At 38.7% G+C, this 17,046-nt stretch overlaps 1 protein-coding gene across 1 annotated transcript in view; it reads right to left on the bottom strand.

Annotated features, from left to right (window-relative positions):
• The window catches only part of LOC126203522 (LIM domain kinase 1), a 170,525-nt gene extending 162,374 nt beyond the window's left edge, over window positions 1-8,151 (bottom strand). The window contains exon 1 of the mRNA XM_049937846.1: window positions 8,120-8,151. Coding sequence (XP_049793803.1) covers window positions 8,120-8,141 — 22 coding nt within the window. The 5' untranslated portion in view covers window positions 8,142-8,151. The remainder of the gene's footprint in view (window positions 1-8,119) is intronic.
• Between the last annotated feature and the right edge of the window lie 8,895 nt (window positions 8,152-17,046).

Below are 17,046 nucleotides of genomic sequence, written 5' to 3'. Positions count from 1 at the left end.
AATACCAGCACAGCAAGGCCGTTTTGGTTGACGTTACAAGGCCACATCAGTCGATCATCCAGACTGTTGACCCTGCAACTACTGAAAATGCTGCTGCCCCTCTTCCGGAACCACATGTTTGTCTGTCCTCTTAACAGATACCCCTCCGTTGCGGTTGCACCTATGGTACGTCTAACTGTATCACTGAGGCATGCAAGCCTCCCCACCAACGGCAAGGTCCATGGTTCTATTCTACATGACAATATTGCAAAGTTTGAAAGCAGATATTTATCACAAATGTGTAGTGTGCCCAACTCTCTATTGTCACAAACAGGCTTATAAATAACAGCGGTCAATCCTTTGAGCCCAAAGCTAGGAAACTATCACCATGGCCTCAACTAGGAACCAACTGAAAGCACTAAGTTACAAACAGCACCACCAACTATAGTGATTACATAAACATTACTTATACGCATTTTAATGATTTTAAGTACCCATCCTACTGGCTACCATGACCTGCTAATAAAAAACTTTAGTAGCCCGACAGGAATGTGCCAATTGCAGAGGAAATTATATATATGAATTAAGTATGGAGTACCGCACTGTAATTGGGAACATAATTGGTCTGAAGGCATCTGTTCTCTATCTTTGCACACATACGACGTGTCATGCTACATCCTCACTATGCTATGGGACAATAGCTTCAGGTGTCACAATGCTTTGCTTGCTTGCATGCAAGCATTATCTTTTGGGAGGGACATGGGTAAATATATTTCTTCTTCTAATTTTAACCCCTTACCGCCCACTGTGCCAGATATGGCACATACCACTTTTCTCTTTGTCAATCTCATATCTGAGAATATATTTCCAAACTGCATGTTGAGACAGATATGGTACACAGTCAAGAGCAGCTGTGCAAGTAGTGTATGCCATCTGTTGGGAGAGTAAGGAATTGTATGTGTTATGAATCTTTGCTTTGTGTTGCTAGCTGTTTACATCCGAGTTTGGTCACACAAACAGTTACATCAGGTACAGTAAACGATTGATATCAGTGTTTATATTATTTGCAGAGGGAAAAGGACATCTGTGGATGGTTATAAGGAGGGAAATTTATATATTTGTTAATTAGAATACATATAATATTGAAAACTGGTCTGTGACGAATATGGCACAACATGCAGCCTTGAAAGCTTAGAGTAAAAATTGAACATAACCTAACCTTTCCTACTAACATATAGCAGATAGTTTTCTTTCTTTTCAGCTCTGTTACTGCAATGAACGTAAGAAAGTTTTATGGCTCTTTGGCCGCAATAAGAGGACGGAAATGCTAGTGAGGATCCTGATATGTCAGATGACGAAACATTGTCCATGGAAAAAAAAACTTGCAAAATGGACATCTTGTTTTCTGTTCGGAATCAGACAGTGACGATGATATTAAGCCTAAGAGTTATAATACAAAAAATGAAAGTAATGTGAAATCAGAAACAGAAGACAACAGTGAGATTTGGTCTGCTGATGATTGTGACCTTGAAAGCATTCCTCTTGCAGACAGGATGACAGCAATGCAGCGAGATTCAAAACCTTCAGCAAGGTGGGGAAACGTACCATACATTGGAAACCAGGACATTTGATTAGAGGGAATGATAGATGAAATTCGCTGGAAATACTGCTCTTCCTCAGGAAGTATTGGAACTTGACACTCCAGTGGAATATTTCCAGTATTTCTTCACAAAAGACATAGTGCAGTACATAGTCAAACAATCCAATCTGTATTCGATACAGTGCTGAACCAATAAATGTGTAAATGTTAGTGCTGGAGAAATTGAACAATTTATTGGTACTGCCTTGTTTATGTCATTCAACTCCCAGCAAGAAGACATTATTGGTGCAAATATCTTGGCCACCCTGCTGTGGGTGACATAATTAGTTGTAATCGATGGGAAGAAATGAAGCGCTTCATACACTTCTGTGATAACAGTAACCTAGTTCCCGCTGGTGAACCCAACCATGACAAACTTTTCAAAATTCGCCCACTGCTAGACCAACTGCGTGAAAGACTGTTGCGAGTACCAAAAGAGGAATTCTTAGCTGTGGATGAACAGATTATCCCAACAAAATGCAGATCTTCACTAAAGCAATACAACCCCAGTAAACCACATAAATGGGGCTTCAAAGCTTTTGTCCTCAGTGGAGTGTCAGGCTTCAGCTATGATTATGAAATTTTTGCTGGAGCTCAGAGTAATATCATAATACCTGGTGCTATGGATCTAGGAGCTAGCAGCAATGTTGTTGTGCGTCTTACACAAACAGTCCCACGACATGTGAATCACAAGTTATTTTTTGATAACTGGTTCACTAGTGTACCCTTGGAAGTGTATTTGCACAAGGAAGGTATACAATCACTAGGGACAGTCCGGTCCAGTCGAGTACGTGGTTGCATTTTACCTAAGGAGGCAGCAATGAAGAAAAATGGTCGAGGCAGCATGGAGGAAAAGATAGCAACAGCAGACGGTGTGCAACTGTCAGTAGACTCCTGTTTTGATAATATAGTAGTCAACACTTTGTCAAGTTACATTGGATGCAAACCAGAAGGCGAGATCAAGAGGCTTTTCAGGAAGGAAAAAGAATACAAAATGGTACCTTGTCCACGCTCAGTGATGATCTACAATGACTACATGGGGGTGTAGATCTACTAGATTCTATGCTAGGATATTACAGAATTCAAATCAGATCAAAGAAATGGTACTTGAAGATATTCTTTCATCTAGTTGACTTGGCTTGTGTGAACAGCTGGCTGTTATGGAGAAGAAGAAATACGGACTACATGCGCCTTGTTGATTTCAAGGTCGCAGTTGCAGAGGCCCTCTGTAAAACTGGGAAATCCTTATCCAAGAAACGTGGTAGGCCAAGCAATGAAATACAAAAACAGCTTGACTGCAAGAAGAAGAGAGGCCCTACAGCAGATCTTCCACAGCGTCAGGTGCGACTGGATGGGATAGTTCACATGCCTATCTGGCTGGAAAACCGTGGTTGTTGCAAGTATCCAGAATGCAAGGGAAAATCCTATATAGCGTGTATGAAGTGCAGTCCGACATTGTCCGTGAATAAGGAGATAAATTGCTTCATCAAGTTTCATATGGAATAGAGAAAAATGGAAACAGAATTTGTGTTATTTTCTCAAAATATGTGTATTGTAATGAATAGAAAGTGTAATTGTTTTATATAAATACAGTTCTGCTAGTTCATGTACGTATCTTATTGTATATTTTCCACATTGTGCATCATCAATCCCAAAACTGGTATCACATGGTATTAGTCGTTACTGCATACTGTCCCGTATAGGGCACAAACCCTTAATTCTAAAATAACCACCCCTACATAAGATTTAGAATTTTTTAAGCATTTTTTATGAAATCAGAACATCGAACATAACATGTAACATTTTTTTCAGAAAAATAAAAAAAAAAATCATGCAGTAAGGGGTTAACATAGAAACTTCTGCTTTGGCTACGGACAGCAGCCGACACAGCAATGTCTATTGCTCATGTTAGTTTCACGCAAATCAATCGGATGATACTTTCAAGTAACCAGTGAGAGGTAAGAAAATGAATTTCTAGTGCCAAAATAGAAACCTGTCTTCTTCATTCTTGACATAAATATTCTTTTGCCTCCAAATATGTTACAAATTATGAGGTTGTGATAGGTTGGAACCTAATAACACACATTAAAATGCTGCTCATTTCACTTGCTGCAATGAAATTTGTAATCTTCGTCATAATAAGTATTTGACCTTTTCGTGTCATGAATTATAAGGCTGCTATGTGATAGTTTGGTTGTGAGTTAGCACAGCCAATAAACGTTAAAGTTAAAAAACCTGGCTGTGGTGACAGACTGATCTGTAACTTAGTGCGAGGCCTAGGTTAACTAAAGCAGTTTGACTTTCAAAATTTACATTAATAATCTGTGTTATCATAAATTTATTTATTTTGAATATTTCATGAATTACAAAGTTGTGGTTAGTTTGGGACCCCATAGCACAGCTTAAATTAAATTAATAAACTTTGTCAAAACAATTTCCCATTTCTTCTGAATGTGTTACAAATTCAGAGGTAGTGATATACTGACATGAGAATGCGACAATATTCCTTCAGAAAACATTGTCTGTCCACAGCTCTCTCATGAGCTGCATAGCCATTGCAGCTGACCTCTCCTTCCCATCATACCTCACAGCTAGTGCTGACAACATTGCTGCACAAAACACGTATACCAATGACGTATGCGGTGATTTAGACTTTCACCGACAATTTTCTCGTAGTTCTATTCTGAGAAGCCACCGACCAGTCTGTAATGACAAGCTCTTACATTTTTAAAGTTGGTTTCTTTTAGACGGAATTATATTTTTGAGCACACAGTTTACCTTGTCTCTCAATATTTTCCATATCATTAGAATTGGCTTGTCACATATTTACAGACTAAAAAAAATGAAAAACAGTTTGTTGATGATCAGATCAAAATCAAAATTCTCAAATTAATGATTTTAAGATTACAGTCTGGGAAAGAAACAAGGCTTCACACTGAAATGTTAAATTTCACCAATGCCCGAAACAAACAGGGCAGCTAACCAGGAACAGCTAAGAAACAATTTTTTGAAGGCAAGCAGAAAAACATCCCAAAACATCAAAATCAATCATAACAAACATTTTAAATCAAAATTACATAAAGTAAACAAATTTGCAGACAGTAAATCATAACTGTAAAAGTCTAAAAATAATAGTAATGTTTTGTGTTTACAGGGAGTCTCACAAATAAGTGTACCATACATGTTATCCTGTTTCAGTCTCAATAGTGATCTTTTTTATAGCAAAAAAAAAAAAAAAAAAAAAAAAAAAAAAAAAAAAAAAAAAAAAAAAAAACGAAATGGGGAGGATGGCAAAAAGAGTAGCATACTTGATTGTGCAGCATAACTTGTAAATGTGTTAAAAATTGTGTATTTACTAAAAAGTGCTCATACAAGTATAACTTCAAGTGATGAGGGTCAACTGGAGCGACCGATTCCATCCCTCTGCTTTGACCCGTGACATAACAGTGTTGTGGTTTGTGACATCACTAGGGCGTTAAGTTTTTGAGTTGGTTGTGTCTATAGATGTCTTGTTGTATTTGGTGGTGCCCTTGCAAGGTGGCTGTGCTGAGATTAACGTGTAGTGTTGGGTTCATTTGAGTATTGGTTGCCATCATGCTAACTTGGTTTTGAATTGAGGTAGTTGGTGTGGTAACGAAGGTTGTGGAAGTGTTTTAAGTGAGTTACTATGGTTTTTCTTGTTTTGTTTACGTGTTTGTGGTTTTTGTTAGGTCTGTTTAGTTTGGTGTTTGTTGTGCGGAAAGAAGTCTAATTGCTTTTATAGCTTTTTAGTTAGGTATGGAGATGACAGTGAAGTGCAGGAGTGGGTGTTTTAGTAGTTCAGGTTTGGGGGGGGGGGGGGGGCAATGATCGACCTATCTGGTGCTGCCAGAGGCTTTTGTTGGTAAGTAATTTTTGTTTTGGTTTTATTCTATAGTGACTGTTACTTTTTGTCTGTTGTAGATTTATGGTGTGTCAGCTGTGTTTTAGTTCATGTAGTGAATGTGGGGTATTTGTGTTTATGAGCTGTTGGGGTTTTGGTTCCACTTTTCAGAGTTGTGGGTGTTGGTTTCAACAGTTGCGGTTGAACTATACAGGTCAAGGGAAATGACCAATTCCTGTGGTTTTGTTGGTCTAGCGAAATGTTGTAATTTAAATTTTTTTAAATATTATTTGATTTAGGATGGTGCAGTGTTTTCTTAGTGTTGCATATTCGACTTGTCCTTGCCCTGAATCGCCAATTTTCTGTGGTTGTTCCTTTAGTTTAATTTCATTTTTGGAGTGAAACATTTTTGTTTAGGTTTGCTGATAGGTGTACTTAGTAATGTCATTGTCTCCACACTGTACGTGCTAGTAGTAGTCGTTTCTGCCATACGATGACATCATGGGTCAAAGCAGATGGGTGAATCTGACATTTCTGTAATGCGAATTAGTCAGTGTCACAAAATGACCTTTGACATTTAACAGAAAGGATAACAACAATGCACAGTGAGTCATGATTCTGTATGAGAAGTGGAAAAGAAAGGTACCCCAAAATCCTGCCCAACTATCTCAGAATGCTATAATGTTGTCAATTTTGTTCTTATATATGGCATTCAACTTTTATATAATAGAGGGAAACATTCCACGTGGGAAAAATATATCTAAAAACAAAGATGATGTGACTTACCGAACGAAAGTGCTGGCAGGTCGATAGACACACAAACACACACACAAAATTCTAGCTTTCGCAACAAACAGTTGCTTCGTCAGGAAAGAGGGAAGGAGAGGGAAAGACGAAAGGAAGTGGATTTTAAGGGAGAGGGTAAGCAGTCATTCCAATCCCGGGAGCGGAAAGACTTACCTTAGGGGGAAAAAAGGACGGGTATACACTCGCACAAGTGTTTTTTAGGAACTTCAGCACATCTTTGGTATTCCCTTCTGGGTGAATTTATTATCAGGCTGTAATCCAAAGATTTTAACATTTTCATCTTCTATCTGCTTATCAATTGGGCATATATTGGCAGGAAACCTCTTAAAATTTCTAAACTTCATAGTGTGTGTTAAAAAAGGTCAGTGACAAAGAACTGGCTATACACCACTTATTAACGTCCACAAAAATTCCACTAACTGATCTTCATTTGGTACTTACTGCAACGTTTGTGTCCTTTGCAAACAAAACAAACTTGGCATCTGATAATGTTAAAGTTTAGATATCATTGATATACACAAGAAAAAGTACAGGCTCAGATACAACACCACATCTCGTTAGCCCAGCTGGATGATGCCCGATGGCTTAACACACCTGTTCCCTATTGACACCCGTTATTTCCCGTCAGAAATATATGATCTGAATGGTTTTGCAGCATTTACTGTTATAATATACTATTTTAATTTGCTCTAAATGATACAGTGTTGTGATTTATGCATTCAAATGCCTGTGACATAACGAAAAAATACGTCAGTAGCCAGTAATTTGATGAACTACGTATATTCTCGGAGTATTTGAAGATAGCCTTTTCAACATGCGAACCCTTTAGAAATCTGAACTGTAGCTCTGGCACTATATTTGCAGTCGGACGATTACAAAGACAATTGTGTAGTTAGTTTTTCTAAATTTTTCGAGACTGCTGACAAAAATGAAACTGGACGGTATTTCTTTTTCTCCTTTCATAAACAATGGCTTAATTCAACTATTAAGGAAATTTTCACAGATAAACGACTGGCTACATATATGTTACTAAACACAAAAACACACACTTTGATTTACTAGTCGACATTAAAGATTTTATGGTGGGCATTATTCCTATATTACTAAGTCTCTTTACAGGTCATTACATGTAATGTGTCAGATACATTCAGACTGAAAAGTATGCAATACACGCCCTGATCTCTGTCTAGGCCTACCATTTTGTATCCACTATCGCCAGAATACAATTTCTCACATAACTAAATCAAAATGTAACTATTCAAACATCTTATACGCATGTGATATACGATTTCAGTCCTCGAGTACATAGGCTTGAAACTCAAAATGCAGCTGAACAAGTCTGTGTTTTGTTACACAACACTTAACAACAAATCCGACTGTGTCAATACACCCGTATCTGCTGACTATCTCAATGTTTTCTTAAAACACAATGTGACCAAAATTTCTTTTAATTAAAAGTGTGAAAGCAGCATACACTAAACAATTCTAACAAACGCAGTTACGAATTGTCAACAAAGATGACAGGGGCAACAACTGAGGGGCCTAGAATTTGGTACGGAACTACCACAACTTCTACTTGGTCTAATCATTAATCCGCATCGTGCAGAGATAAATCAATTTGTTATTTAGCTGAAGCTGTTAACTGTTTTCTGAGTAATATGGCATCCTAAGCACTGACGCCCACTCGTGAATACGCAAACAGCCATTATTTCCATAGCGAAAGAAATTAAATGTGAAAACTAAAATTAATTAGGTTTCGCACGTACATTTTCACCAACTAGTCAACATATTAAGAATGTTAGCAAAAGCATTTGGTCTGTTTGCGTACGAACCATTATTTGCACCGTCCTCCATTCTCCTCCATACTCAGAAAACAACCATACCATACTGCTCAGGTTGACCACATTTGACAGGCGTGCCACCTGTTCCATTGTAGATACATTATCGCTGATAAATGTCAAAATGGTTCATTTGCGCAATTTGTTACATAGAGTGGGTGAAATAGTGCGGTCAGAGATGACAAAGTTTTCAGGTGCCTACTTGTGCAACAGAACAAAATACATTGGTCATCTGACAATTTCCATTTTTCGCATACAATGAAAGCCGCTTTGTGTGCACATTTAACCTCATTTAACCCATGTGATAAGCATGTATTTTGTTTTTTAACAAACTACATCAAAGTTCATATCTGAATTGTGTTGTGGACTGTTGTAGTGAACTGAAATGCAAACAGACACTATTTTATAATTTTACTTTTATTATTATTGCATCAACCGATTTCGGCCACTGTCCCTTGTCCCAGTAGACCACTAGTTCACTAATCACTAGAGTGAAGAGACCCTAGCTATATGGAAATTAGCACAGGTGGTCGACATGGGTCATGATGTTAGAAGTAGTGTATTCACTCGACAGATCATTTTACAAGCTTGTTCAACAGTTAGTAGGTCCGTAACTAAAGAGTAGCATATCCAATTAGAAACATCTCGTTAGCAACTCGTACCACTAATTATGGTACCTCAGCAACTAGATTCAGCAGTTAAAACGTTATGTTAGCTATGTTGCAGGTACTAGTTTTTTATTAAGCTGTATGACAAGTAATAATGGACAATAATAACTGATAATAATAGGACTCAGTATTTACAGATCAAAATATGTTTTTTTTATAAAATATGGTTCTAATCAAAATATTTTGCACCTAAAAGCAAACAAACAACAGCTATATAATAAAAATGGAGAGGCAGCAACTTTTCTCAAAATAGTAGCTGTCTTGCTAATTCATTTTCAGCTATGTAATAAAACAGAGGAGGCAGCAGCTTTTTTCAAAATAGCTGCTTTCTTACTAATTCCTTTTATTAATCTTCCATCTGCGCGGCATTCAAATTGATACACGTAAAGAGTTGCTGTAAATTATTTATGAACGATTGGCAGCCTTGGCACCACTCGCTGATAGCTTCGTTTCTCCTACGTCTTTTGATTGTTGTGTGCTTCAGTATCCGTTGTTGAGATGTGTGAAGTCGCTGAGTTTTATATATTGCACCTGTTCTCGTTTCTTTTCAACATATCATTTCTATGGTTGTCAACGTAACTTAGTTAGTAGTTCAAAGTTAATTTAAAATGTAAACTGCATTTATTTTCTTTTTGGACCGTTTAATCGTCTGTTAGGGCTGCTTGACTATCGAGTATCAAACTAGTACACTGCGCCTGAATCCGTTATTTTATAGGAATTTGGTGATTTAATATAGGACTTACCTGATCATGGCAAGCTAAGTAAGATGTAGAACCTCCTCCACTCAAATCATGTTGAAGAAATCCAAAAGATGTTGTTCGAAGAGGATAACAATGAAATTCAGGAAAGTTTTGAAATGAAGGGAATACAGATTGTAATGACGTACCGTAGTCGAAGTTCAGCTAGATGATTCAGAAACAGAGGAAGATGACGAAGGAGAAAAACGACCATTACCGTATTGGAAGCAACAAAGAGACAAAGTGGAATTAAGTTCCACTGACACAGATAGTGCATTTCAGTCCCCACAATATTATTTGAAAATTGCCTGGGCCTGTAGGTGCAGCGAAAGCAGCAAGAGTGCATTTTGAATGCTGCAATTACCTTACAGATGACGACATTTTGTCTGTTATGGTTTTGTATTCAAATCAGCATATTGAGAGTGTGGTGGATAGAAGTGACACTCCAATGCAGTGCAAGCTGTGTGGTTTCCGCGCGTAATATTGTAACACTGTCAAAGTGCTTCGACCTAAGCCGCCAGAGGCGCTGTATTTTATGACACTTGGGTGCTCTTAGAATAGTTGTTAATTTATTGTGGACTTAGTTTTAACTTATGAGTTTCTAGTTGTGGAGTCTGTTCTACTTTCATGTAAAACGCCTCAACCTAGTATTCATCTTTAACTAACGCCCTGTGTAGTTGAATAAAGTGCTACGTTGGCGGTAATGGTGCCGGTACGCTTGCAATAATTTGTTCGGACGGTCACAGACACGAGCTACTTCGACTTTGGTGACCCCAACATGCCGGAATTCTGGCGGACGCAATCAAATTCGCAATCGTAGTGACCCAGCTGGAACATAAATACGCAGCGGAAATCAAAGATGTGATCACTACTCCTACGACGGAAGTTAAAAATGGTACTGATATGATGGCTTTTCACTTCATAGGAAGAATGCATCAGACAAGTCCCAAACCAAGAACACATTGGCGACAGAAGGCCCTAACAATATTTGCAACACATGTGAAGTAACGTGGATATGGAAACCGTACCTGATAGTCTTTTGTGCACGCAGTGGATTAATCGCTTGCCACCCCATGTGGAAGCTATTATTGTTTCACAAACCGGCATGCCATTAGACACTTTAGCAGACTTAGCGAAATATTTGATGCTATAATGCCTCCACCAGTGATTACATTGGCGGCTGCACGCAACAGTTTGTCGTTGCACTTGGTAATGGGCCGATTACATGTCGCCAGAGTGGATTTGCTGACCAAAAAGGTGGAAGAATTATTTGTGTGGAATGGCCGCAGTAGCGACAGGGGTCATTATCACAAGCAATCAAGAAACCGCTCGTCTACCATTTCCTCAACATCAGGTAGTGACAAGCCCACCATTTTCTGGTATCACAGGATATTTTGGGACTGAGAAAGGAAGTGTACAATACTCTGTTCACATCCTAATGCAATTGGATGTAGGCCAGGCATTATCTCAGCCTTCGTCAGTGACTGTATGTCCTTGCAGGAATATCTCACAGATTCTGGTTCTGACTTAAACATGTGTTCTGATGCACTGCATTAACAGATGCAGGTTTTTGGCGAGATGCGGCAGTGCACATGGCTAATCTCATACAAAACACCAGCAGCAAGTACATCGACTTATTGAAGGGACTCTCCCAGAACTGACAAGACCTCCAGGAGCACTGAAGGAGATCCCCTTTATACGATGCATCACATACAGATTACAGAAGGTCGACAAGTCTCCTGCTGACCTCGGCGATTGGCACTACATTGATTTGCCATATAGAAATTGGAATTTGACTAATTTGAGAAGGCATGATATGACCATCAATTAATCTGTGGTCATCACCACTACACTTGATACCAAAAAGGAATGGAACATGGTGCCATTGTAGTGATGATCAGGCTCTAAATGCTCGAACTGTCCCGAATCATTACCCCACACCATTACTTCGGACATACAATTATGCATTGTGTGGTACAACTGTATTCAGTGTTTTAGACTGTGCAAAGTATATAATGGAGATTCTCATGCCAGAAGAAGATATACAAAAGACAGCCATTGTCACTCCTTTTGGCCTTTTGGAGAGTCAGCTCATGACGTTTGCTCTATGAAATGCAGTGCAAATGTAGGAAAGGGTAATTGATTCCGCACTACAATGGCTAAGCTTTTTCTTCGCTTATGTTAGTGACATTCTAGTCTTCCCTGCCTCTCTGGAGCAACATCAGAAGCAACTTACTGAAGTGTTCAGAGGATTGGAATGGTATGGCATCATTCTAAACACTACCAAGTACATCTTTGGCCAACCACAAGTTGATTTTTTGGGCCAGAGGATCATGTTGTCAGGCTCACTATCCTTGACAGAGAAAGCTGAAGCCACCCTGCAGATGACCCAGCCATAAACCTGCAAGGAACTGTGTTGTTTCGTCAGTGTCCTCAATTTCTACCACTGACATTTACCTCAAACAGCCAAGCTGCAAGTGCCATTAACAGCAGCACTCACCAGCCTGAAGAGCAAGGGGATAATTCACCAATTTCATGGACAGATGAAATGATTTTGGCTTTCTAAGCATCCACGTGGAGTATAGATGATGTAGCATTACTTGCACACCCAGAACTGAACATACCATTAGGATTAATGCAAACAGCATAAGGGTATTTAATAGTGTGCTAAAAAGGGTGCAGTGGGGCATAGAACAAACTGATGATGTAGATAGTTTTCTCACTGATTATAAATATTGCTACGATGTAGTGTTCCCATTAAAAAGAATTAAAGTTAGTGAGAAGACAAACATGGGTAACACAAGGCATTACAAAATCAGCAACCACCTTTAGAAACGTAAGCAAACATGCTAAAATAAATACAACAATAAAACCATACTATAGGAAATATAGAAGGGTCTATAGGAAAGTTTTACAGGCAGCAAAGAGGCTAAGCAGTGATTCATACATTAATAAGGGAAGCAATAAATCAAAATAGATTTGGAAGGTTATAAACAATAGTGTAGGAAAATGTAAAACCAAGACCCATAATTTCAAAATTAGGAGTGGAGGTAAAGTGATAGAAGATGCTAAGCAGGTAGCCAATATATTCAATGAACATTATGTGAAGATAGCAACAAACCTAATTAAAAGTCTGTGCAGTTCAAACAACAAAAACATAAAAGTACCTACTTGTGAAAAGACAATGTTTCTGTATCCAGTAACAGAATGTGAAGTTACGAATGCTATTAATAAACTAAAAAAATGAAATGTCTTGTGTTATTGATGGAATTCCAGACAAGGGAATCAAACATAGTTCTACCAGTATAGACACTCACCTAACTCTCATTATTAATACTTCTTTCAGGATAAGGGTGTTCCCATCAAAGCTGAAACTCTCCATAATAAAGCCACTTCACAAAAAGGAAAGTACAGCTGACATAAATAATTATAGGCCAGTGTCATTATTGTCAGGTTTCTCTAAAGTAATTGAAAGAGTAATGTATGAAAGGCTAGCTGACTTCCTGAATAAAAATAAAATACTGACTAATGCTCAAAATGGGTTTAGAAAGAACAGATCCACAGAAACGGCAGTCTTCCAATTCATGAAAATTGCATTGGACAAGAACAAATTAAGCTGTGGAATATTCTTAGATTAATCTAAAGCATTTGATCTAATCATCCAGACTTATTGCTTATGAAACTAGAATTTTATGGGGTCCAGGGACTTGCCTTCAAATGGTTCAAGTCTTATCTCTCTGATAGACAACAGAAAGTACAAATATGTCATAAAGGCCAAGAGTATCTTTCAGATTTCAAAAAAACTAGCTATGGAGTGCCCCAGGGTTCTCTGTTGTTCTTGGTGTACATAAATGATTTGCCAAACCCTCTGACAGTTGCAGAAACAGTGATGTTCGCTGATGACACTAGCATTTTTATAAAAGGATAATCTGCAGCAGAGTGTTTCTAGGGCAATAAACGAGACAGAAAAATGGCTTAGCGATAATGCTTTGATCATAAATAAGGATAAAACAGTATTGACGAATTTCAGTAATATTAGAAGTGAACCTAGAAGAAGAGTAAAAGCTGAGTTAGGGAACTATGTTATTGCACAAGCTCCATACACAAAATTCCTAAGTATGTGAGTGGATGAGCACTTGAGATGGGAAAAACATCTAGAAGTTTTGAGTAAAAAATTATGGTAAGTAAATGTTGCTATGTGCTAAGGTTGCTTCGGGTTTGTTGCAACACTGAATCATTGCTGTGTACCTATTATGCTTACATGAACAGTTTGCCTAGATATGGTGTGATCTTCTGGGGAAATACAAGTATGGCAAAACAAGCTTTCAAACTTCAAAAAAGGGCTATTAGCATAATGAAAGGGGTTCCCTGCAGAGTGTCATGCAGGGAAATATTTCAAGAATTTAAAATAATGACCTTCCTAGCTTATACATCTATGAATGTGTATGCTTTCTGAAAACTCACCAGGAATTTTCAACATTAAATAGTCAGGTTCATAACCATGAAACAAGGAACAGGGATGATTTTTACAGAGACACCCACAAAGGAGCACTCTACCAAAAAAGTGTAAACTACCAGCGCAAAATACTTTTTAGTGCATTGCCTTCTACAATAAAGAAAATTAAAGAATTTCATAAATTCAAGGTAGATCTTGACGAATTTGTACTAACACAAAGGTTTTATAACATTGAAGAATATCTGAATATGGAAAAGTAATATTCTGATCTCAAAATTGGTAATAACTACATCTGTGGAGTAAAAGAATTTAAATATTTAGGTGAATGGATTGCAGAAAATTGTAATGAAAAGAAATCTGTCAGATCAAGAGTCCAGAAAATGGAGATGGCGTTTCAGTTAACAAAAAACATTTACAACAAAAAGAGTCTCTCGTGGAACTGCAAAATACGACACTACACAACAGTAATCAAACCCGAAGCTCTCTATGCATCTGAGACACTAAATCTTCAACACAGAACACTAAAAGGGGAATTAGAAGTGAAAGAACATACAGGGTGTTACAAAAATGTATGGCCAAACTTCCAGGAAACATTCCTCACACACAAAGAAAGAAAATATGTTATGTGGACATGTGTCCGGAAATTCTTACTTTCCATGTTAGAGCTCATTTTATTACTTCTCTTCAAATCACATTAATCATGGAATGGAAACACACAGCAACAGAACGTACCAGCATGACTTCAAACACTTTGTTACAGGAAATGTTCAAAATGTCCTCCATTAGCGAGGATACATGCATCCACCCTCTGTCGCATGGAATCCTTGATGCGCTGATGCAGCCCTGGAGAATGGCGTATTGTATCACAGCCGTCCACAATACGAGTACGAAGAGTCTCTACATTTGGTACCGGGGTTGCGTAGACAAGAGCTTTCAAATGCCCCCATAAATGAAAGTCAAGAGGGCTGAGGTCAGGAGAGCGTGGAAGCCATGGAATTGGTCCGCCTCTACCAATCCATCGGTCACCAAATCTGTTGTTGAGAAGCGTACGAACACTTCGACTGAAATGTGCAGGAGCTCCATCGCGCATGAACCACATGTTGTGTCGTACTTGTAAAGGCACATGTTCTAGCAGCACAGGTAGAGTATCGCGAATGAAATCATGATAACGTGCTCCATTGAGCGTAGGTGGATGAAACTAAAATGAGCTCTAACATGGAAATTAAGCGTTTCCGGACACATGTCCACATAACATCTTTTCTTTATTTGTGTGTGTGGAATGTTTCCTGAAAGTTTGGCCATACCTTTTTGTAACACCCTGTATAATAATGAGGAAAATCCTAGGACCAAGAACTAAATATGGTGTGCATTATCCAAAACCCATTGCAGAAATATATAAAAATATCTCCAAAATAACAGACACAATGTGCATGAGAAGAATCCAATTCATGGGGCATTTAAAAAGAATGAACTCAAACAGGTTAACGCACAAAATCCACACATTTTTAAAGAACAAAACTACAAGACTGAACTGGTACAAACAGAGGAAAAAGACCTTAGAGAGTTAGGGTCTCCAAATCTACATGACAGAAATGAAATCAGAAAAATCACAAACACATGGGGTTTAGAGGAAGAAGAGAGTAAAAAACTAACTGACATACATGGTCTGTGCAACAAAAACGAGCCTATTCATTGCATATGAAGGAATACTGGGCAAAAAGGAAGGCCAACAAATGTTGATTATGTGTGGTCCTAAGTGATCCATCGTCAAAGAAGAAGGAGAAGAAGAACATAACATTTACCATCCAGGAGTTTGTGTGACAAAATGACTAATCTCTAATCGTTTTGTGTGGCCAAGAGTCAATACTGCCAAGACTGGGCAGAGACACATATTAAATGCCAATGCAGCAAAGTCAGTAGACATGTTCACATGACAGTGGGCAACTTTCCAGGTACAACTGCTCGACTTGCACACATTCATACTGATGTGGTCAGTCCCATACCTCTATGAAACGGTCAACATTATTTATTAACAATGATGGGTCGTTTCATCTGCTAGCTGGAAGCCACACCAGTAGACTACAACTTGGGAGAGACCTTAGCTTCCACCTTTGTTCCTACTTGGGTGTTAACTTTTGGTTGCCCTTTTCATGCCATGATGGATCACACACACCAGTTTGAGTCCAACCTGTACACATAGCTGTCTAAATTTTTTTGGCACTGCATCGTAGAAAGATGAGCCATCATCCCGCCAGTAGTGGGATGATAGAATACTGGCACTGATTACTCAAAGCAGCCTTGATGTTGGGTTGGGTTGTTTGGGGAAGGACACCAGACAGCGAGGTCATCGGTCTCATCGGATTAGGGAAGGATGGGGAAGGAAGTTGGCCGTGCCCTTTGAAAGGAACCATCCCAGCATTTGCCTGAAGCGATTTAGGGAAATCACGGAAAACCTAAATCATGATGGCCAGACGTGGGATTGAACCATCGTCTTCCAGAATGTGAGAGCCTCGATGTTCCATGATGCAAGTTGGATCACAGCCCTATCAATGGTTTTGCTCAGTCTGAGAAACACTAAGAGCTGGGTTTGGACACTTCAGCTGCCAAACCTATGTTCAGTGCAATGTTATGCCTGCCAGGGGAATTTGTGGGTCCAGAGTCCTTGCAGCTATCCAACTTGAGAGATGCTGATTCTTAATTATATGTCAGCTGAGAGAACACATCTCCTGCATCTAGCCCCAGCAAGCATCCAGACATGGAACAAGTCCTATTTACACCAAGGCCTTCAAAAGTGCACATACACAATGCTATGTTCTGACAAAGTCAAATCCCCATTACAACCACCTTACCACCTTTCTCAGGATCGCATAAAGTAGATTGATGAGGAGGCCACACACTCAGCATTATAGTTAATTGTAAAATCACAACTGTCTCACTGGGTCACATGAAACCAACACACCTCTTTCAAGAATAAATTCCAATGAGGTCAACGCAGCACAATCCCGACTGCTTTGTCACCACTGGTTCCGCCAACCGTTGATGCGAAGAAGCCCTCAGGAT

This window comes from Schistocerca nitens, chromosome 9, assembly GCF_023898315.1.
Source record: "Schistocerca nitens isolate TAMUIC-IGC-003100 chromosome 9, iqSchNite1.1, whole genome shotgun sequence".
Taxonomy (NCBI): domain Eukaryota; kingdom Metazoa; phylum Arthropoda; class Insecta; order Orthoptera; family Acrididae; genus Schistocerca; species Schistocerca nitens.
The sequence above is the reverse complement of the archived record's forward strand: the minus strand, read 5'-3'. Positions and strand labels throughout refer to the sequence as shown.